The 24498-nt window shown below is 40.8% G+C and overlaps 1 protein-coding gene across 3 annotated transcripts in view; it reads left to right on the top strand.

Moving 5' to 3' along the window:
- Positions 1-24498, top strand: part of usp24 (ubiquitin specific peptidase 24) — a 130749-nt gene that overhangs the window by 76880 nt on the left and 29371 nt on the right. For all 3 annotated transcript variants that reach the window (XM_041792324.1, XM_041792326.1, XM_041792325.1), the window contains 25 exons: positions 154-249; positions 332-554; positions 1334-1496; positions 2275-2436; positions 3394-3464; positions 3556-3716; positions 3789-3850; positions 8829-9020; positions 9137-9251; positions 9351-9495; positions 9641-9760; positions 9845-9970; positions 10546-10644; positions 11581-11663; positions 11748-11889; positions 13308-13427; positions 13541-13755; positions 14107-14231; positions 14618-14759; positions 14931-15081; positions 17136-17231; positions 17629-17732; positions 18244-18357; positions 18619-18826; positions 18980-19069. In XM_041792324.1, coding sequence (XP_041648258.1) covers positions 154-249; positions 332-554; positions 1334-1496; positions 2275-2436; positions 3394-3464; positions 3556-3716; positions 3789-3850; positions 8829-9020; positions 9137-9251; positions 9351-9495; positions 9641-9760; positions 9845-9970; positions 10546-10644; positions 11581-11663; positions 11748-11889; positions 13308-13427; positions 13541-13755; positions 14107-14231; positions 14618-14759; positions 14931-15081; positions 17136-17231; positions 17629-17732; positions 18244-18357; positions 18619-18826; positions 18980-19069 — 3325 coding nt within the window. The remainder of the gene's footprint in view (positions 1-153; positions 250-331; positions 555-1333; positions 1497-2274; positions 2437-3393; positions 3465-3555; positions 3717-3788; positions 3851-8828; positions 9021-9136; positions 9252-9350; positions 9496-9640; positions 9761-9844; positions 9971-10545; positions 10645-11580; positions 11664-11747; positions 11890-13307; positions 13428-13540; positions 13756-14106; positions 14232-14617; positions 14760-14930; positions 15082-17135; positions 17232-17628; positions 17733-18243; positions 18358-18618; positions 18827-18979; positions 19070-24498) is intronic.

The raw sequence follows: 24498 nt of genomic DNA, 5'->3' as shown, positions 1-24498 counted from the left end.
CACGGTGTGACTAACCGGCATGTAAACACTATGTTCCAGTATGATCCAGACCAGGCTGATGAGGATACACAACCTTAGAAATGCTGATGTATTTCATTGATATTGTATTTAGTTCTCTTTCTAACAGCGGTGTCCCTCTCTCTGTTTATTCAGTCTGGTGGTGAACGTGATGCAGAGAGATTCGATCCCCTCTGAGGTCGACTATGAGACGCGTCAGGGCGTGTACTCCATCTGTCTGCAGCTGGCCAGGTGAGCATTCACCTAAAACACCAACATGAACTCATCATCTCATCACCTGATGCTCTGACGGAGGTGTTTCCTGCCTTTGCAGGTTCCTCCTCGTTGGTCAGAGCATGCCTGCGGTGCTGGATGATGATGTCATCAGGGACGGCGAGGCGCTGTCGTCTCGTCCGTTTCGTAACGCTGGCCGTACGGGCCGCCAGCTGTCTCTGTGTGGAACTCCGGAGAAGTCATCGTACCGACAGATGTCTCTGTCCGAGCGCTCGTCCATCCGTGTGGAGGAAATCATCCCCGCCGCTCGAGTCGCCATCCAGGTATCAGCATGCACACACACACATTAAGGGTGTCAGTTGGCTCACAACTGCCACAACTACCTCTCAGTATGGCGTCCGTTGGCACGGCCAGACCTGTAATAAATGTACCCAGCCACACCAGTTTACCCGCGTCAGGGCGCCACACCTCAGACAAGGCAGCAACGGCAATCCCAAGCCGAGCAAGACCTTCTGATGTTAAGCCACGTTCCAGGCGCCAACCCGGAAAGAAGACCTCAGGTTGAGCCCAAACAGTCGAGAACTGACCGACGACCCCTCACGCCTTCCTGATCGATGATTGGTGTGCAGGGATTTACCCCTGATCTGACAGCGAGCGTTCTTCACCACCCCCATGTTCAGCTCGTCTCACGGCTGCAGAGTCACGAGTACTAACCCTGCATACATTTTTCATTCATTGGTGTTTACGTGCGGTGTGGTTAAGGCTGACTGCTAGAACTTCATAACTGATGTGACCAGCTGACTATTCTCAGGGCTCCATGGCTCTAAATGTTGCTGAGTCTTTATTCTGAACGGGCCTCATGCTCCAGCTGGTCATTAAACTGTAGAACATTTATAACCTTTATCTTTGGATTTTTTTTGATTTGTTGACAATATTTATTTATGTTAATTTTTGTTATTATTCTTTTTCTGTTATTTTTAGATTATTCATTTTTAATCTATAATGAATTTTAATATTTATCTTTGTGATTTGACTCGATAGTGTTATCATTTTTAATATATAAATAATTTGTTGATAATGATCATTTTTGTCATGTTTTCAGACCATGGAGGTGGGAGATTTCACGTCCACTGTGGCGTGTTTCATGCGTCTCACCTGGGCAGCTGCAGCAGGGCGGTTGGATCTAGTTGGCAGCCCTCAGCCAATCAGAGAGACTCATGGCTCTCTGTTACCACAGGGGGTCCGTACCCGCATCAGCAGCACAGGTGAGGATGAGTTCATTTCTGAGTTATAAAACAAAGGATTTAAGTGTTGTCACGATCATTGAAACGGTCTTATGCTGCCGTTTCTGTGGAGTTAATCTGACGGCCTTGTAAATAGTTGGGTAGTGGATTTAGAAAAGTTACAAACCAGTGTTAATTTTGACAGCACTTTTTAATTTAGTTTTAGTTTTAGTCTTTTGCCAAAAATATCTTTTAGTTTTAGTCATAATTTAGTCATCTAAATTGTTTTAGTTAATGAAACTTCTCAACATTTTAGTCGAAAAAATTTATATTGAATTTAGTCGTCTGATTGGATCTCTCCCCAGCTTACCCCGCCACCACGCAGCAAAAGCAGCTGTGACTGGATCTCCCCCGTATCTCATCCCACCTATCCACACAGCCAAAGCAGCTGTGATTGGATATATATCCTAACTTGCCCCTACTTTCTACATGACGATGAACTAAGTCTGATTGGATAAAGTCAACATTTTCGTCTTGTTTTTATTTGTGGACTAAAATGTCAGTCAATTTTGTTTTAGTTTTTGTCTGTGTGCGCTTGTTTTTGTTAGTGTCTCATTTTCATCTGAGGAAAAAAGGCTATTAACGAAAACTATTGTAAATAATTAGTCAACAAAATGAACCCTGTTATAAATGAGTTGCTGTTTTCAGCTCGCTGTTAACAGCCAGCATGTGGCTAACCTGCACATATTCATCACTGATGTGTTGAAACGTCTGCTACGAGCAAAGAAGGAGAAATGCAAATTTTGTGTTTCTTATGCAGGAAGTAACTGCAGCTCCAGCAGCGAGGGGGAGACCACGCCCACAGCGTTGCATGCTGGGATATGTGTCCGACAGCAGAGCGTCTCAATCAAAGACGCGATCATCGCTCGAGAGGCTCTATCTCTGCTGGTGACGTGTCTGCAGCTCCGCTCTCAGCAGCTCTGTGAGGCTTTAGAATATTGTTTTATTCTGTTATTACTACTGTTGATAATATGTTTATTACTGAAATGTATGAATTCATATTAACCTTTATACTGGTGATCTGCAGCTCTGTGAGGCCTTAAAGGGATACTTCAACATTTGGCAAATTCTCCCATTGCCATAATTCCTATAGTCTTAGTAATAGGTTTGTTTCCTTTAGTTGTCGGTGCGAGCTGTTTCTAGATCTGGAGGGACCGTTAAACCAGCTGCACAGCTAACGCTATGGAGACAGACGGTATTTTTGCTTTCCCTCATCAAACTCATCAAATGCACAATCCAACAACTCCAAAACACTCTCGTTGACAAGTTGTGACCTGTACATTCACCACGCTATGAAATAACATTACAACACATGAAGCAAATACTCGGAACTATTTCTTGAGTGAACCACTGGGCGGAGTGACACAGTGCAGCAGCCATGTCTGGAGTGTAGTTCCAGCTTTGCATTTAACTTTAAAACATCTCCATCTTGTAGTGTTCCATGATTATTTCATAGCGTGGTGAATGTGCAGGTCACAACTTGTCAATGAGAGTGTTTTGGAGTTGTTGGATTGTGTATTTGATGAGTTTGATGACGGAAAGCCAAAAATACCGTCTGCCTCCATAGTGTTAGCTGTGCAGCTGGTTTAACGGTCCCCCCAGATCTAGAAACAGCTTGCACCGACAACTAAAGGAAACAAACCTATTACTAAGACTATAGGAATTATGGCAATGGGCAAATTTGCCAAAATGTTGAAGTATCCCTTTAATGTCAACCCCTTTTTTGACTAGTGTTGTCCCTGCACGTTAACATTGGCTTTACATTTGTAATAATTTCTATATTAATGCTCCATGCAGTGATGTAAAACTAAAGCAATGATGTTTTTAATATTTTTTTTAACCCCAAACGTAAATTCATCTGCTTGTTTCCTGTTTGTAGCGTCGTTTTATAACCTCCCATCAGTGAACGACTTCATCATCGATATTTTGCTGGGCTCTCCGAGTGGAGAGGTAAACATCTCCATCTTCTCCTTTCATTCCTACCAGTCTGTTCTTGCTCTGATCTGATTATTGATGCTCCATCACTCTCTGTCTGACTCAGATTCGCCGTGTGGCATGCGACCAGCTCTATACACTTAGTCAGTCGGACACGTCGGCGTTTCCCGACGTTCAGAAACCAAACCTGTTCCTGTTGTCTGTGGTTCTGACCGCTCAGCTGCCACTGTGGAGCCCAACGTCAGTCATGAGAGGAGTCAACCAGAGGTAACAGTGAAATAACATCAACGTCACTGAGACTACGTCTGATGGTGGTTTTAACGGTGTTTGTCTCCTCAGGCTGCTGTCTCAGTGCACCGAGTACTTCGACCTACGATGTCAGCTCCTCGACGATCTCACCAGTAAGATAACGCACCCTTCTCCATCTTCTGGGTTTATTATTCATGCTAGAGTCTGAGTTAATCAGTGTCATAAGTCACATTAGAGCTGTAAAAGTCTGAGTAATTCTGTCTTCATCTGTGTTAATCTGATTTAATCTGAGTTATTAGTCCAATAGAGCTGTTAAATTCTGAATCAATCTGTCTTCATCTGTATTAATCTGAGTTAATCTGTGTTATTAGTCACGTTAGAGCTGTTAAAGTCTGAGTTAATCTGTCTTCATCTGTATTAATCTGAGTTAATCTGTGTTATAAGTCACGTTAGAGCTGTTAAAGTCTGAGTAATTCTGTCTTCATCTGTGTTAATCTGATTTAATCTGAGTTATTAGTCCAATAGAGCTGTTAAATTCTGAGTCAATCTGTCTTCATCTGTATTAATCTGAGTTAATCTGTGTTATTAGTCACGTTAGAGCTGTTAAAGTCTGAGTTAATCTGTCTTCATCTGTATTAATCTGAGTTAATCTGTGTTATAAGTCACGTTAGAGCTGTTAAAGTCTGAGTAATTCTGTCTTCATCTGTGTTAATCTGAGTTAATCTGTGTTATAAGTCACGTTAGAGCTGTTAAAGTCTGAGTTAATCTGTCTTTATCTGTCTTCATCCGTATTAATCTGAGTTAATCTGTGTTATAAATCACGTTAGAGCTGTTAAAGTCTGAGTCAATCTGTCTTCATCTCTATTAATCTGAGTTAATCTGTGTTATTACTCACGTTAGAGCTGTTAAAGTCTGAGTCAATCTGTCTTCATCTCTATTAATCTGAGTTAATCTGTGTTATTAGTCACGTAAGAGCTGTTAAAGTCTGAGTCAATCTGTCTTCATCCGTATTAATCTGAGTTAATCTGTGTTATAAGTCACGTTAGAGCTGTTAAAGTCTGAGTCAATCTGTCTTCATCTCTATTAATCTGAGTTAATCTGTGTTATTAGTCATGTTGGAGCTGTTAAAGTCTGAGTCAATCTGTCTTCATCTCTATTAATCTGAGTTAATCTGTGTTATAAGTCACGTTAGAGCTGTTAAAGTCTGAGTAATTCTGTCTTCATCTGTGTTAATCTGATTTAATCTGAGTTATTAGTCCAATAGAGCTGTTAAATTCTGAGTCAATCTGTCTTCATCTGTATTAATCTGAGTTAATCTGTGTTATTAGTCACGTTAGAGCTGTTAAAGTCTGAGTTAATCTGTCTTCATCTGTATTAATCTGAGTTAATCTGTGTTATAAGTCACGTTAGAGCTGTTAAAGTCTGAGTAATTCTGTCTTCATCTGTGTTAATCTGAGTTAATCTGTGTTATAAGTCACGTTAGAGCTGTTAAAGTCTGAGTTAATCTGTCTTTATCTGTCTTCATCCGTATTAATCTGAGTTAATCTGTGTTATAAATCACGTTAGAGCTGTTAAAGTCTGAGTCAATCTGTCTTCATCTCTATTAATCTGAGTTAATCTGTGTTATTACTCACGTTAGAGCTGTTAAAGTCTGAGTCAATCTGTCTTCATCTCTATTAATCTGAGTTAATCTGTGTTATTAGTCACGTAAGAGCTGTTAAAGTCTGAGTCAATCTGTCTTCATCCGTATTAATCTGAGTTAATCTGTGTTATAAGTCACGTTAGAGCTGTTAAAGTCTGAGTCAATCTGTCTTCATCTCTATTAATCTGAGTTAATCTGTGTTATTAGTCATGTTGGAGCTGTTAAAGTCTGAGTCAATCTGTCTTCATCTCTATTAATCTGAGTTAATCTGTGTTATTACTCACGTTAGAGCTGTTAAAGTCTGAGTCAATCTGTCTTCATCTCTATTAATCTGAGTTAATCTGTGTTATTAGTCACGTAAGAGCTGTTAAAGTCTGAGTCAATCTGTCTTCATCCGTATTAATCTGAGTTAATCTGTGTTATAAGTCACGTTAGAGCTGTTAAAGTCTGAGTCAATCTGTCTTCATCTCTATTAATCTGAGTTAATCTGTGTTATTAGTCATGTTGGAGCTGTGAAAGTCTGAATTAATCTTTCTTCATCCATATTAATCTGAGTTAATCTGTGTTATGTATGATGTTAGAGCTGTTAAAGTCTGAGTTAAACTGTTTTCATCTGTATTAATCTGAGTTAATCTATGTTATTAGTGATGTTAGAGCTGTTAAAGTCTGAGTTAATCTGTCTTCATCCATATTAATCTGAGTTGATCTATGTTATTCAGAGTTACTGATCACATTAGAGCTGTTAAAGTCTGAGTAATTCTGTCTTCATCTGTGTTAATCTGATTTAATCTAAGTTATTAGTCCAATAGAGCTGTTAAAGTCTGAGTCAATCTGTCTTCATCTGTATCAATCTGAGTTAATCTGTGTTATTACTCACATTAGAGCTGTTAAAGTCTGAGTTAATCTGTCTTCATCTGTATTAATCTGAGATAATCTGTGTTATAAGTCACTTTAGAGCTGTTAAAGTCTGAGTCAATCTGTCTTCATCTGTATTAATCTGAGTTATTAGTCCAATAGAGCTGTTAAAGTCTGAGTCAGTCTGTCTTTATCTGTCTTAATCCGTATTAATCTGAGTTAATCTGTGTTATAAGTCACGTTAGAGCTGTTAAAGTCTGAGTCAATCTGTCTTCATCTCTATTAATCTGAGTTAATCAGTGTTATTAGTCATGTTGGAGCTGTTAAAGTCTGAGTCAATCTGTCTTCATCCATATTAATCTGAGTCAATCTGTGTTATATATGATGTTAGAGCTGTTAAAGTCTGAGTTAATCTGTCTTCATCCATATTAGTCTGAGTTGATCTATGTTATAACTGATGTTAGAGCTGTTAAAGTCTGAGTTAATCAGTCTTCATCTGTATTAATTTGAGTTAATCTGTGTTATTAGTCATTTGTGAGCTGTTAAAGTCTGAGTTAATCTGTCTTCATCTCTATTATTTTGAGATAATCTGTGTTGTTTATCGTTACTGATCATATCAGAGCTGTTAAAGTCTGTCTTCATCTGTCTTCATCCATATTAATCTGAGTTAATCTGTGTTATATATGATGTTAGAGCTGTTAAAGTCTGAGTTAATCTGTCTTCATCCGTATTAATCTGAGTTAATCTGTGTTATAAGTCACGTTAGAGCTGTTAAAGTCTGTCTTCATCTGTCTTCAGCCGTATTAATCTGAGTTAATCTGTGTTATAAATCACGTTAGAGCTGTTAAAGTCTGAGTTAATCTGTCTTCATCTGTATTTATCTGAGATAATCAGTGTTATTAGTCATTTTAGAGCTGTTAAAGTCTAAGTTAATCTGTCTTCATCTCTATTATTTTGAGATAATCTGTGTTGTTCATCGTTACTCATCATATCAGAGCTGTTAAAGTCTGAGTTAATCTTCCTTCATCTCTATTATTTTGAGATAATCTGTGTTGTTTATCGTTACTCATCATATCAGAGCTGTTAAAGTCTGTCTTCATCTGTCTTCATCCATATTAATCTGAGTTAATCTGTGTTATTAGTCATGTTGGAGCTGTTAAAGTCTGAGTTTATCTGTCTTCATCCATATTAATCTGAGTTAATCTGTGTTATAAGTCACGTTAGAGCTGTTAAAGTCTGAGTCAATCTGTCTTCATCTCTATTAATCTGAGTTAATCAGTGTTATTAGTCATGTTGGAGCTGTTAAAGTCTGAGTTTATCTGTCTTCATCCATATTAATCTGAGTTAATCTGTGTTATATATGATGTTAGAGCTGTTAAAGTCTGAGTTAATCTGTTTTCATCCATATTAGTCTGAGTTGATCTATGTTATAAGTGATGTTAGAGCTGTTAAAGTCTGAGTTAATCTGTCTTCATCTGTATTAATTTGAGTTAATCTGTGTTATTAGTCATTTGTGAGCTGTTAAAGTCTGAGTTAATCTGTCTTCATCTCTATTATTTTGAGATAATCTGTGTTGTTTATCGTTACTGATCATATCAGAGCTGTTAAAGTCTGTCTTCATCTGTCTTCATCCATATTAATCTGAGTTAATCTGTGTTATATATGATGTTAGAGCTGTTAAAGTCTGAGTTAATCTGTCTTCATCCGTATTAATCTGAGTTAATCTGTGTTATAAGTCACGTTAGAGCTGTTAAAGTCTGTCTTCATCTGTCTTCAGCCGTATTAATCTGAGTTAATCTGTGTTATAAATCACGTTAGAGCTGTTAAAGTCTGAGTTAATCTGTCTTCATCTGTATTTATCTGAGATAATCAGTGTTATTAGTTATTTTAGAGCTGTTAAAGTCTAAGTTAATCTGTCTTCATCTCTATTATTTTGAGATAATCTGTGTTGTTCATCGTTACTCATCATATCAGAGCTGTTAAAGTCTGAGTTAATCTTCCTTCATCTCTATTATTTTGAGATAATCTGTGTTGTTTATCGTTACTCATCATATCAGAGCTGTTAAAGTCTGTCTTCATCTGTCTTCATCCATATTAATCTGAGTTAATCTGTGTTATTAGTCATGTTGGAGCTGTTAAAGTCTGAGTTTATCTGTCTTCATCCATATTAATCTGAGTTAATCAGTGTTATTAGTCATGTTGGAGCTGTTAAAGTCTGAGTTTATCTGTCTTCATCCATATTAATCTGAGTTAATCTGTGTTATAAGTCACGTTAGAGCTGTTAAAGTCTGAGTTTATCTGTCTTCATCTCTATTAATCTGAGTTAATCAGTGTTATTAGTCATGTTGGAGCTGTTAAAGTCTGAATTAATCTGTCTTCATCTGTATAAATCCGAGTTAATCTGTGTTATTCAGCGTGACCTATCACATTAGAGCTGTTAAAGTCTGAGTTAATCTGTCTTCATCCGTATTAATCTGAGTTAATCTGTGTTATAAATCACGCTAGAGCTGTTAAAGTCTGAGTTAATCTGTCGTCATACGTATTAATCTGAGTTAATCAGTGTTATTCGGCATTACTGATCATATCAGAGCTGTAAAAGTCTGATCATCATGAACATCTCTCCCTCCCTGCAGCGTCAGAGATGGAGGTGGTCAAGGTGAGTGCAGCCACCATGTTGGAGGATGAGATCTCCTGGCTCGATAACTTTGAGCCGAGCTGGAGCTCGGAGATGGAGACGAGCGAGGCCGACAACATCCTGCTGGCCGGACACCTTCGTTTGATCAAAACGCTGCTGTCGCTGTGCGGGAACGAGAAGGAGCACCTCGGTGAGTGTGTGGACAGAGATTTAGATCTCTGAGACCGTTGTTCATGATGCTGAGAATGCTGAATCATAATAGACTTGTTGAACTTAAGTTCAAATCTCGTCTGTGCTTCCCTCCAGGTCCGTCTCTAATCCAGCAGCTGTTGGATGACTTTCTGTTTAGAGCATCCAGGATCATCATCAATAGCTCCAACCCAACACAGTCCCCGACGCCAAGCCACGACTTCCACCCAAAGTAATACCCCTGAATTTATGACAACAGATACATTTAATGTTTTAAAGTAGAAGAATAGTGAACTTGAAGGTGTGACATGAGATGTGCGTCTGTGTGTAGGTGCAGCACAGCCAGCAGTCGTCTAGCAGCCTATGAGGTGTTGGTGATGTTGGCTGACAGCTCGCTGTCTAACCTCCGACTGATTACCAGAGAGCTGCTGTCCATGCACCACCAGTCCGACCCCTCTCTCTGCAAGGAGTTTGATGTAAGACCCCTTTATGATGATCATTATTGATATTAATCAATAGTTCTGATGGTAATCAAACACCCTCGGTTTGCTCCCTCACTCTGTGAGGAGTTCTGTGTCAGAAATATTCTATCATCTGTGTAACTGTGTGACTCTCTCCTAGTACCTCCCTCCTGTGGAGAGCCGCTCAGTGTCGGGTTTTGTGGGGTTAAAAAATGGCGGAGCTACGTGTTACATGAACGCCGTGTTTCAGCAGCTCTACATGCAGCCTGGACTACCTGAGGTATACCTGCTCTCTAAGCTGCTGTTTCCTCCTGCAGCCACCAGGGGGCGTCAGAGAGCCCGTCTAATCATTCTGTGTCTGTAGGCTTTCCTGTCCATCGAGGACGACACAGATCAGCCCGACGAGAGCGTCTTCTACCAGGTCCAGTCTCTGTTCGGACATCTGATGGAGAGCAAACTGCAGTACTACGTACCTGAGAACTTCTGGAAGGTACCAAACACAAATATATATTTGTAAATAACTTCATTTATACACATATGAGTAAATGAACTGCAGTACTACGTACCTGAGAACTAGAAGGTACCAGACACAAACATTTACATATACTATGTCTATTGAAAGTCTTAAAACCCTTGGATGTTTTAACCTTTTTGTTGATTTTAATAAATCAATCATAATATAATTTGGCTTTTTAGACCAAAGAAATTACAATAAAACCTCTTTAATGTCACGTGTCCTATGTTTGAGGACACCAAGTTAGTATACATTATAATAATACATTAGTATTTACCAGAGATCTTCCAGAAGGTTGCACACACATCCAAATCCCTCAATGCTCATGGATGGCTCTTCTCTTTAAGCTCTGATCACCTCTTCATCCTCACACTGACTCGTTAAACTGAAACCCAGCTTAGGTGTGGTCACTGATCAGCTCCATTGATCCACTAAGTCTCCATCAGCCACCTGCTCTACCCGGATGTTTTACCTGGAGGGATAACAGAAATCTCTCTCTTCTCCAGCAGACCTTCTGACAATAAGGAAACTCTGATATGTGTTTGTTTCAGATCTTTAAGATGTGGAACAAAGAGCTGTACGTCAGAGAGCAGCAGGACGCCTACGAGTTCTTCACCAGCCTGGTGGACCAGCTCGACGAACACCTCAAGGTAACGGACCCACAGACGAACACATGAACCGTATTTACAACACCTCCAGGTTTCTGATCATGTGATCACTGATGGTAGAAGACGTGATGATGTTGCTGAAAAGAGGAGCATGCCTCAGTATTGATAACATGATTATATTCTGATGACGTGAAGTATTGATAACATTATATTCTGATGACGTGAAGTATTGATAACATGATTATATTCTGATGAAGTGGTGAAGTATTGATAACATGATTATATTCTGATGACGTGAAGTATTGATAACATGATTATATTCTGATGACGTGAAGTATTGATAACATGATTATATTCTGATGACGTGAAGTATTGATAACATGATTATATTCTGATGACGTGAAGTATTGATAACATGATTATATTCTGATGAAGTGAAGTATTGATAACATGATTATATTCTGATGAAGTGGTGAAGTATTGATAACATGATTATATTCTGATGACGTGAAGTATTGATAACATGATTATATTCTGATGACGTGGTGAAGTATTGATAACATGATTATATTCTGATGACGTGGTGAAGTATTGATAACATGATTATATTCTGATGACGTGGTGAAGTATTGATAACATGATTATATTCTGATGACGTGAAGTATTGATAACATGATTATATTCTGATGAAGTGGTGAAGTATTGATAACATGATTATATTCTGATGACGTGAAGTATTGATAACATGATTATGTTCTGATGAAGTGGTGAAGTATTGATAACATGATTATATTCTGATGAAGTGAAGTATTGATAACATGATTATATTCTGATGAAGTGGTGAAGTATTGATAACATGATTATATTCTGATGAAGTGAAGTATTGATAACATGATTATATTCTGATGAAGTGGTGAAGTATTGATAACATGATTATATTCTGATGACGTGTTAGTGATGGAGCGTGTTTTTTGACAGAAAATGGGTCGGGAGCAGATCTTTAAAAACACATTTCAGGGAATCTTCTCTGATCAGAAGATCTGTAAAGACTGTCCTCACAGGTCAGTGGAATGGACATCTTAATAATATTATACATCATAACTAAAGTTAAAACCTGTTAGTAACCTTTGACCTTTGTCCCTCAGGTACGAGCGAGAGGAAACCTTCATGGCTCTGAACCTCGGTGTGACGGCCTGTCAAAGTCTGGAGATTTCTTTGGATCAGTTTGTGAGAGGAGAAGTTCTTGAGGGCAGCAACGCCTACTACTGCGAGAAATGTAAAGAAAAGGTTGGTACACCTAAAGAACAGTCAGTAAGCTCAAAGAAAGGTCTTTATTCTCAAAGACAAGTTCGATTCACTGGAAGAAAAGGTTGGTACACCTAAAGAACAGTCAGTAAGCTCAAAGAAAGGTCTTTATTCTCAAAGACAAGTTCGATTCACTGGAAGAAAAGGTTGGTACACCTAAAGAACAGTCAGTAAGCTCAAAGAAAGGTCCTTATTCTCAAAGACAAGTTCAATTCACTGGAAGAAAAGGTTGGTACACCTAAAGAACAGTCAGTAAGCTCAAAGAAAGGTCCTTATTCTCAAAGACAAGTTTAATTAACTTACAGAAAAGGTCGACTAACAAAGGGAAAGGTCTTTACACTGACTACTGGTAGAAATGTCACTACATTTGCAAACTAACGTGCACAAAAATACACTCTTCTCTAAAAAGTTGAATAAGAGGAGACAAGGCTGTTTTTAAAGACCAAGTGCTGCTGCTGAATGGGTAACATCGGGACTGAGGTCATTTTAGAGGTTCTATTCCATCCTTTAGCTTCACTTGAACGCTGTTCTGTTAACATTCATACAGTTCAGCTGTTTGCGTGGCTCATCTTCTAAACATGATCTATCATGCCTGTAACTGTTCTGAACTATTATTATTGGTAGTTAATGAGACAGATCCAACATTCCTTCATTATGACACACAAACTTTACGTATTATGGCAGAAGTAAAACTGCCTGATAAGAAAATGACAGAGAATCAACAGTTTAGCCCTAACTCTACCAGCATAAGAAATGGCACAGAGCAGCACAGTAGCAGCAGGAAGACAGGAAGTGATGTCATCCATCACTGTGTCAGTGGCACCCAGACTTAAATGCTCATTGGTCGGCACCTCTGTGACATCTGTTGTGTTGTGTGTGGGACGTTAGTCGTTTGAAAATAAAGCCAGAGGGGAGGACACTCTTCACAGCGGAGCCAGAGTAGAGGTAGGTTGATTATCAGTAGAATAAAACGCTGATACGCTAATCAGACGAATGCCAAGTACTGGACTCAATAACCGACCTCTAATGCTCCAGTTCCTGTCCCATGCTCATGGCTTCCTCAGTTTCTGTCTGTTTGCTTATTTTATGTTTCATAAATTTGAATGTCCTTTGGACAAACACGCTCTCAATGACACGTGGAAATAAATGAAGACAGAGCGGGTGAATAATCGTGGAGTCCAGCCTGGGGGCCGCCGTCCAGGACTGCACAGACTTGGACTGCTGTATCCTCAAAGTCCACACACTGGCCAGGTCGACTGTTAACAAAGGCTTACAGTATAAGAACACTGATGATAAGTGTGTTTGTTATTATGATAGCAAACGCTGATATAAAGTGCATTAGTATGTGCTAATAGTCACATTCATGATCATGAAGAACACTGAAGGATTTTTGTTTTCAGAGAACCACGGTGAAGAGGACGTGTATCAAGTCTTTGCCCAGCGTTCTCTGTATCCACCTCATGCGCTTCGGCTTCGACTGGGAGAGCGGCCGCTCCATCAAATACGACGAGCAGATCAGAGTATGAGGACTTTCATCTGTATTGATCACTGATCTGCATCATTGATAACAGTAACATCAGTGATATTGGTTTTCATCCCTGGGCTCTGATTGTTTTGTGGTTTTGGTTCTCAGTTCCCCTGGGTTCTCAACATGGAGCCCTACACCGTCTCTGGGATGGCTCGGCAGGACTGCAGTGGCGAGGGGGTTGAGGGGCGGGGTGATGGCACTTCAGGAGGGTCACCCAGGAAGAAGGTCACCATATCTGAGAACTACGAGCTGGTGGGAGTCGTAGTCCACAGCGGGCAGGCTCACGCCGGCCATTATTACTCCTTCATCAAAGACAGACGGTGAGATACGATGGAGTTTCTGTGTAGTTTATAATTACTCTGAAAAATCCTCAACATTTAAGGTGAACAGTTTGATCACATTTATGGTTTTAGAATGAAGCGTTAGAGTTAAAACGCTCCCGCAGACGTAGAGGTGGAAACCAGACTGCTGATCCATACTGACCAGTTTCTCTTAGACCATGAATATCCCGACTAGCTGGTGAAATTTTGTTAGTCTTTGTTCTATTATTGATCCGTTATAAGTTCATGAACGTCCAACCCCTCCTCAGCGGCAGTGCATAAATTCACTCTTACATGGATGTTTTTATTGATTATTGATTTAAACATATTGAAAAGTCTCTGTGTTTTCAGCGGCAGTGCTCGTGGTCGTTGGTATAAATTCAACGATAACGTGGTGGAGGAGTTCGACATGAACGATGAATCTCTGGAGTACGAGTGTTTCGGTGGAGAGTATCGACCCAAAGTCTACGACCAATGTAAGAAGCATTTATTAACGTTGTTTATTAACTGATGGATGATTCTGTACTCAGCGCTCTATCAGACAGATGACTTGAAGGCGTCCATTTCCTGGTTTTGAACTCTAAACTTCTCGGGAATCCCTGTTAGGGTGTCAGCCATGATTCTGATCCATCTGATGTGAAGATATTAAAATAATGCCAGCACAGTTCGTGTCTGCAGTGCTAACACTGACCGATGGCATGTTCCCTATTGTTCCGGCTCCGTCCTGTTCCTCTGGCTGCCCGAGGCTGATTCGCTCTTAGCTAACTTCCTGTTTTGATGTTGATGTTGTGATCAGGAGTATGCTCAGGCCACTGTGATATTTAATATAAAGCTGAAGGTAACATTGATGTTTCATGTACAGCTAACCCTTACCCTGACGTGAGGCGGCGCTATTGGAACGCCTACATGCTGTTCTACCAGAAAATCAGTGACCTGAACTCACCTGTCCTCCCCAAGAAGAGCCGAGTCAGCATCATGAGGCAGGAGGCCGAGGACCTCACGCTGTGAGTCAGACTCATACTAAATAAATCATAAAATCACAGATAAAAGTTTTTTTCCTCTTTATTTTCAGTATTTCGAACACTCAGCATGTTTCCATACTGTTGTCAAAGTTTAGATTCATCATATTCATGGACGTTAAAATCGGCGTTCACGTCTGACTTCCTGTGTTTCAGGTCCGCCCCCTCCTCCCCCGATGTCTCCCCCCAGTCCTCCCCTCGACCCCCACGAGCCAACAACGACCGCCTCACCCTCCTCACCCGCCTGGTCAGGAAGGGGGAGAAGAAGGGTCTGTTTGTGGAGAAGATGCCGGCCAGCATCTATCAGGTAGAGACAGGCCACGCCCACATGGTCACATCTAGGGCTGCGACGATTCACTTTTCTCCCGATTCGATTTTTTACGATTTTTTTAGGTGCCGATTTGATTTAAATTGCGATTCTACGATATTGCCGATTTTTGCAATCTTTGGCTAGCTTTTTAAACACCAGTGAAAAAGATGAATGATAATGATGCCTACAGACTACATCAGGAAAAATACACATCACATGTGTATAACCATACATCACAAAATGTGTCTAACTAGAGAGTACAAAATAGTTATAAAATGGTCAAGTGCAGGATTTCTCAGTTTATTCACAACAATTTAGTATCAATTTCACAGAATTTGACACAGACTGAGCTAAATACTGAATATGAAGTGCATAAAGTCTATACATATGTGTGTAGTATATATTTGTATAACTTGTTATGTAATTTTAAGTTAATATCGAATTTAACAATGTAGAATTAAGCTATTTAAAAAATATGTAGTCCTGCATCATCTCGCATTTGACCTATCTTTGTTCAATCTGAAGATGAAGAGTTTCCCCATTTGTTGCACTGAATTAAAATGCTGCCATGATTTTTTTTTAAGAAAAGGGGAATAAATTATTATAGAGTGAATGTACTCCAATCCTCTATATTTCATATTTTATCAGTTTTCATGTCATCACATAACGTGTTTGTGGAGGGAGACTATGGGAGACGAGCTGATCGTCACGTCCAGCTTTCAGACTGATGGACTGTGTTTTGCGGAGGGCATGACGTGACAGGCCAGTATTTCTGTCTTGTGTTACCGAAGCCGTCATTCTTAACGACACTACACGGGACAGGTCCTTACAGATAAAACGACTGTGATTATGGCTGCATGAGGAGAGACCAGCGGTAGCTTCAACAGGCTTGTTTGTTGACATTAGCTGTAGCGCTAACGCGATGATGCCTAACTAGTAGATTCGTTGTGTTGTCTCAGTATTTTACTCTGGCGTGGCATATCTTGCAAACGACTGTCTAAGTTTGTGCTGTCTTTAATGTTTTGGAGGCCAAAATAAGTCCACACATCCACTATGAATGCGGCAGAAGTCGCTCTGCTGGGTAGGTACAAGCAACCGGCTCACGCAGACCGGAGGTCTCGCGTGATCTCGTTGTCTCAAGAGAGAAGAGGCAAGAGTCAACTGCCAGCTGGCGATGCCTGCCGCCAACTAGCGGTCAGGGGGTGAAATTACACCACAAACTACCGCACCAACAAAGTGAATAATTAGCTAATTAATTAAATATCGATACTGCATTTTAAAATATCGATACAATATCACGCCAGGAAGTATCGCGATATTTCAGTGTATCGATTTTTTTGTCCCACCCCTAGTCACATCATACCGTCAATGCCATCAATGTTATTGATTATTAGTCATTCATGTTTTCATACCATTCATCTGTTCAGTGTTATTGATTATTAGTCATTCATGTTTTCATACCACTCATGTGATCAGTGTTATTGATTATTAGTCATTCATGTTTTCATACCATTCATCTGTTCAGTGTTATTGATTATTAGTCATTCATGTTTTCATACCATTCATCTGTTCAGTGTTATTGATTATTAGTCATTCATGTTTTCATACCATTCATCTGTTCAGTGTTATTGATTATTAGTCATTCATGTTTTCATACCATTCATCTGTTCAGTGTTATTGATTATTAGTCATTCATGTTTTCATACCACTCATGTGATCAGTGTTATTGATTATTAGTCATTCATGTTTTCATACCATTCATGTGATCAGTGTTATTGATTATTAGTCATTCATGTTTTCATACCACTCATGTGATCAGTGTTATTGATTATTAGTCATTCATGTTTTCATACCATTCATCTGTTCAGTGTTATTGATTATTAGTCATTCATGTTTTCATACCATTCATCTGTTCAGTGTTATTGATTATTAGTCATTCATGTTTTCATACCATTCATCTGTTCAGTGTTATTGATTATTAGTCATTCATGTTTTCATACCATTCATCTGTTCAGTGTTATTGATTATTGATTTCTGTTTTTAATGTTCAGATGGTGAGAGATGAGAACCTGAAGTTCATGAGGAACAGAGACGTCTACAACAGCGACTACTTCAACTTCACGCTCTCCCTCACCTCCGTTAACGCCGTACGTCCTCCTGGTCCTCTTTTAGTTTGTGAAACGTTCAAGTAGAGGATTTTGTTTTCTTTAGTTCATGATCTCTACGCTAATAATCACAGAAAAACATTTCAGTTTCCTGTAGAATTTAAAAGCATCACCGAAGTCATTGGGCTTTTATTTTGAAATGCCCATCTCAGTCTGATCTGTTTTTACCCTCAGATAGAAAAATCATGTCAGTGTTCAGCTACATGTGTTCACCGTGTGATTAAACTTCTGAATAGGGAAGAATGCAGCGAAAACCCAGACTGGTGACGATCAATGAAACTGTAGTAATGCTGCTAATAACTCTAATGATTCTTCTGATTGATAAACAATAATAACAGTGATGCTCGGTAACACCATGGCTGCTGCTGTTCTGTTTCAGACGAAGCTGAAGCATCCTGACTATCAGCCAATGGCCAGAGAGAGTCTACAGCTCGCCGTTCACTTCCTGTTCCACACCTACCTGCACACCAAAAAGAAGCTACGGTACGAGCAGCATTGGGATTCACCTTTAACATCTACCTGCCACCTTGGCTGGTGGATTCTGAAAGTTGAACCAAGACTTCTGACTCCCGATAAGAAAAGGACAATAACGGCTTTTCAGAAAGTTGCTGAACTTTGAGGCTAATTACCTTCCTTAGCAAAACCATGTTAGCTTCAGTCAGCAGCTAGCAGGGAGCTAAAGACGTTACTAAGTGGAAACTTGCAGCAGTTGTGCGTGAATACCCAACCTTTAGTTTATAAGTCTCAGAGACACTGTGAGCCGCGGGGTTTTATCCCCATAAGAGCAGGAGCATTATGTAATGACATACCTGCTATCAATGATATTAATACCAATCAGGGTGGAGACGGAGGAGTGGATGTTTCTGTTTATAGTTTATGGTTTCTGTAGTATAGTGGAAATTTAGTTTAATGTTACACTTGTCAGGGTGGAGGACTGGATTAGTCTATTGATGGTGGAATACAATGATTCATATATTATTTATTTTTTTCACAGGGTGGACACGGAGGAGTGGATGGCGGCGGTGGACGTGTTATTGTCAAAGAGCAGTGAGGCGTGTCATTGGATGGTTCAGTACCTGGTCACACCTGAAGGACGAGAGATCACCAGGTGAGGATGCAGATGGGCTTTCTCATTCATTCATTCACCATATCTCTGCCTCAGTCATTCATCCAGTCATGTAACAGCATGGATGTGATTCTCCCTGGAGTGCAGCACGTTTGCTGCTTCATTCTTTTGTTTATTTTTAAAACACTGGTATTTTTAGCCACATTTACCATTTAAATACCGACATTATTGATCAGCATATCTCTGCCTCAGTCAGTTGAAAGAACACGATATTCCCGGCGTTGACGTTCCTCTCCTCTCCAGGGTGTGTCTGTTGGAGTGCAGCGTCCGTGAGGTTCGGGTGGTGGTGGCGTCCATCTTGGAGAAAACTCTGGAGAGTGCTCTTCACTTTGGAGACCCGGGGTTGGACGGTCTGGTGGACGCTCTGCTGTCCTTACTGGACAAAGACGTTCCTGAGAACGTTAAGAACTGTTCCCAGTACTTCAGCCTCTTTAGTAACTTCGCTCAACGGGTAAAAATGTCATTAAGTATATATTTATACTTTATTATCTAACATCAGCCTCTTCAGTAACTTTGCTCAACTGTGTAAAGTTTATACTAACATGTATATTTATATTCTATTACTGATTCTGTAAAGATAGATTCATGTCTGTTCTGTGTGTAGGGCTGTGCTTCCTGTCAGCTGTTACTGAAACACTCGGCCTATCGACGGATGCTCATCTTCCTGTTAGGACCCAACAGACAAAACAACCAGGTACACAACTACACACAGCTACACAACTACACAGCTACACAGCTACACAGCTACACAACTACACAGCTACACAGCTACACAACTACACAACTACACAGCTACACAGCTACACAGCTACACAGCTACACAGCTACACAACTATACAACTACACACAGCTACACAACTACACAGCTACACAGCTACACAGCTACACAGCTACACAACTACACAACTACACAGCTACACAGCTACACAGCTACACAACTATACAACTACACACAGCTACACAACTACACAGCTACACAGCTACACAGCTACACAGCTACACAGCTACACAACTACACAGCTACACAGCTACACAGCTACACAACTACACAGCTACACAGCTACACAGCTACACAACTACACAGCTACACAACTATACAACTACACACAGCTACACAACTACACAGCTACACAGCTACACAGCTACACAACTATACAACTACACACAGCTACACAACTACACAGCTACACAGCTACACAGCTACACAACTATACAACTACACACAGCTACACAACTACACAGCTACACAGCTACACAGCTACACAACTATACAACTACACACAGCTACACAACTACACAGCTACACAACTACACAGCTACACAACTATACAACTACACACAGCTACACAACTACACAGCTACACAGCTACACAGCTACACAACTATACAACTACACACAGCTACACAACTACACAGCTACACAGCTACACAGCTACACAACTATACAACTACACACAGCTACACAACTACACAGCTACACAGCTACACAGCTACACAACTACACAACTACACAGCTACACAGCTACACAGCTACACAGCTACACAACTACACACAGCTACACAACTACACAGCTACACAGCTACACAGCTACACAGCTACACAACTACACAGCTACACAACTACACAGCTACACAGCTACACAGCTACACAACTATACAACTACACACAGCTACACAACTACACAGCTACACAGCTACACAGCTACACAACTATACAACTACACACAGCTACACAACTACACAGCTACACAGCTACACAGCTACACAGCTACACAACTACACAGCTACACAGCTACACAACTACACAGCTACACAGCTACACAGCTACACAACTACACAGCTACACAGCTACACAGCTACACAACTACACAGCTACACAACTATACAACTACACACAGCTACACAACTACACAGCTACACAGCTACACAGCTACACAACTATACAACTACACACAGCTACACAACTACACAGCTACACAGCTACACAGCTACACAACTATACAACTACACACAGCTACACAACTACACAGCTACACAGCTACACAGCTACACAACTATACAACTACACACAGCTACACAACTACACAGCTACACAACTACACAGCTACACAACTATACAACTACACACAGCTACACAACTACACAGCTACACAGCTACACAGCTACACAACTATACAACTACACACAGCTACACAACTACACAGCTACACAGCTACACAGCTACACAACTATACAACTACACACAGCTACACAACTACACAGCTACACAGCTACACAACTATACAACTACACACAGCTACACAACTACACAGCTACACAGCTACACAGCTACACAACTACACAGCTACACAGCTACACAACTATACAACTACACACAGCTACACAGCTACACAGCTACACAACTATACAACTACACACAGCTACACAACTACACAGCTACACAGCTACACAGCTACACAACTACACAGCTACACAGCTACACAACTACACAACTACACAGCTACACAGCTACACAACTACACAGCTACACAGCTACACAACTACACAACTACACAGCTACACAGCTACACAACTACACAGCTACACAGCCACACAACTACACAGCTACACACCAACACAACTACACAGCTACACAACTACACAACTACACAGCTACACAGCCACACAACTACACAGCTACACAGCTACACAACTACACAGCTACACAGCCACACAACTACACAGCTACACAACTATACAACTACACACAGCTACACAACTACACAGCTACACAGCTACACAGCTACACAGCTACACAACTACACAACTACACAGCTACACAGCTACACAGCTACACAGCTACACAGCTACACAACTATACAACTACACACAGCTACACAACTACACAGCTACACAGCTACACAGCTACACAGCTACACAACTACACAGCTACACAGCTACACAACTACACAGCTACACAGCTACACAGCTACACAACTACACAGCTACACAGCTACACAGCTACACAACTACACAGCTACACAACTATACAACTACACACAGCTACACAACTACACAGCTACACAGCTACACAGCTACACAACTATACAGCTACACAACTACACAGCTACACAGCTACACAGCTACACAACTATACAACTACACACAGCTACACAACTACACAGCTACACAGCTACACAGCTACACAACTATACAACTACACACAGCTACACAACTACACAGCTACACAACTACACAGCTACACAACTATACAACTACACACAGCTACACAACTACACAGCTACACAGCTACACAGCTACACAGCTACACAGCTACACAACTACACAGCTACACAGCTACACAACTACACAACTACACAGCTACACAGCTACACAGCTACACAACTATACAACTACACACAGCTACACAACTACACAGCTACACAGCTACACAGCTACACAGCTACACAACTACACAACTACACAGCTACACAGCTACACAGCTACACAGCTACACAACTATACAACTACACACAGCTACACAGCTACACAGCTACACAGCTACACAGCTACACAGCTACACAACTACACAGCTACACAGCTACACAACTACACAGCTACACAGCTACACAGCTACACAACTACACAGCTACACAGCTACACAGCTACACAACTACACAGCTACACAACTATACAACTACACACAGCTACACAACTACACAGCTACACAGCTACACAGCTACACAACTATACAACTACACACAGCTACACAACTACACAGCTACACAGCTACACAGCTACACAACTATACAACTACACACAGCTACACAACTACACAGCTACACAGCTACACAGCTACACAACTATACAACTACACACAGCTACACAACTACACAGCTACACAACTACACAGCTACACAACTATACAACTACACACAGCTACACAACTACACAGCTACACAGCTACACAGCTACACAACTATACAACTACACACAGCTACACAACTACACAGCTACACAGCTACACAACTATACAACTACACACAGCTACACAACTACACAGCTACACAGCTACACAGCTACACAACTATACAACTACACACAGCTACACAACTACACAGCTACACAGCTACACAACTATACAACTACACACAGCTACACAACTACACAGCTACACAGCTACACAGCTACACAACTACACAGCTACACAGCTACACAACTATACAACTACACACAGCTACACAGCTACACAGCTACACAACTATACAACTACACACAGCTACACAACTACACAGCTACACAGCTACACAGCTACACAACTATACAACTACACACAGCTACACAACTACACAGCTACACAGCTACACAGCTACACAACTATACAACTACACACAGCTACACAACTACACAGCTACACAGCTACACAGCTACACAGCTACACAACTACACAGCTACACAGCTACACAACTACACAACTACACAGCTACACAGCTACACAACTACACAGCTACACAGCTACACAACTACACAGCTACACAGCTACACAACTACACAGCTACACAGCCACACAACTACACAGCTACACAGCTACACAACTACACAGCTACACAGCTACACAACTACACAACTACACAGCTACACAGCCACACAACTACACAGCTACACAGCTACACAACTACACAGCTACACAGCCACACAACTACACAGCTACACAACTACACAGCTACACAACCACACAGCTACACAACTACACACAGCTACACAACTACACAGCTACACAGCCACACAACTACACAACCACACAGCTACACAACCACACAGCTACACAACTTCACAGCTACACAACTTCACAGCTACACAACTACACAGCTACACAGCTACACAACTACACAACTACACAGCTACACAGCTATACAACTTCACAGCCACACAACTACACAACCACACAACTACACAACCACACAGCTACACAACTACACAGCTACACAACTACACAGCTACACAACTTCACAGCTACACAACTACACAGCTACACAGCTACACAACTTCACAGCTACACAACTACACAGCTACACAGCTACACAGCTATACAACTTCACAGCTACACAACTACACAGCTACACAACTACACAACTACACAACTACACAGCTACACAACTACACAGCTACACAGCTATACAACTTCACAGCTACACAACTACACAGCTACACAGCTACACAACTTCACAGCTACACAACTACACAGCTACACAACTACACAACTACACAACTACACAGCTACACAGCTATACAACTTCACAGCTACACAACTACACAGCTACACAGCTACACAACTACACAACTACACAGCTACACAGCTATACAACTTCACAGCTACACAACTACACAGCTACACAACTACACAACTACACAACTACACAGCTACACAGCTATACAACTTCACAGCTACACAACTACACAGCTACACAGCTACACAACTACACAACTACACAGCTACACAGCTATACAACTTCACAGCTACACAACTACACAGCTAAAAAAAACAAAACTATGAATGTAAATTTCCTCCATGCAGGTCATTTTTGTCCCTGACGGGCTCCGGTTGTTTTCTGTTAAGTCCAGTTCAGACCAAAGACTCATGAGGAGAGGAGACGGGGTGAACTGCTGTCCTGATGGGTCGTAAATCTTTGGTCTGACTGGAGGTTAAAGTGTGACGTGTCACAGGAGAATCCCTGCAGAGATGGAGCTGTTAGTTGGAGAGGGAGAGGATTTTCTGTTTAGAATCTCCCCTTACAAACAGACCAGCCTCCAGAGATGGAGGCAGCATTATTTAATGGTCCAAAACACTGCCACGCAGACCAGAATCATTCAGCGGGTCTGTGCTGGTTACTGAGGAAGTGTTGTGGGTTCATCAGGAAGATTTATGGGCGTTTAATATGTGACTAGAATTATTTAAAAACACCAGGGCCCATATTCACAAAGCATCCTAAGGCTAAAAGTAGCTCTTAGTGACGTCATTCTTAGAAAAATCTTAGAATTCCACGAATTCTAAGATTTTTCTCAGAATTTTCCCTTGGTAAGATAAAAGTTATTCACAAAGCGTCTTAGGCCTTAAGAGAGCTCCTAAGGTGGAAAACTGTTAAG

This window comes from Cheilinus undulatus, linkage group 7, assembly GCF_018320785.1.
Source record: "Cheilinus undulatus linkage group 7, ASM1832078v1, whole genome shotgun sequence".
NCBI classification, from domain to species: Eukaryota; Metazoa; Chordata; class Actinopteri; order Labriformes; family Labridae; genus Cheilinus; species Cheilinus undulatus.
This window is presented reverse-complemented; position numbering and strand designations above follow the sequence as displayed.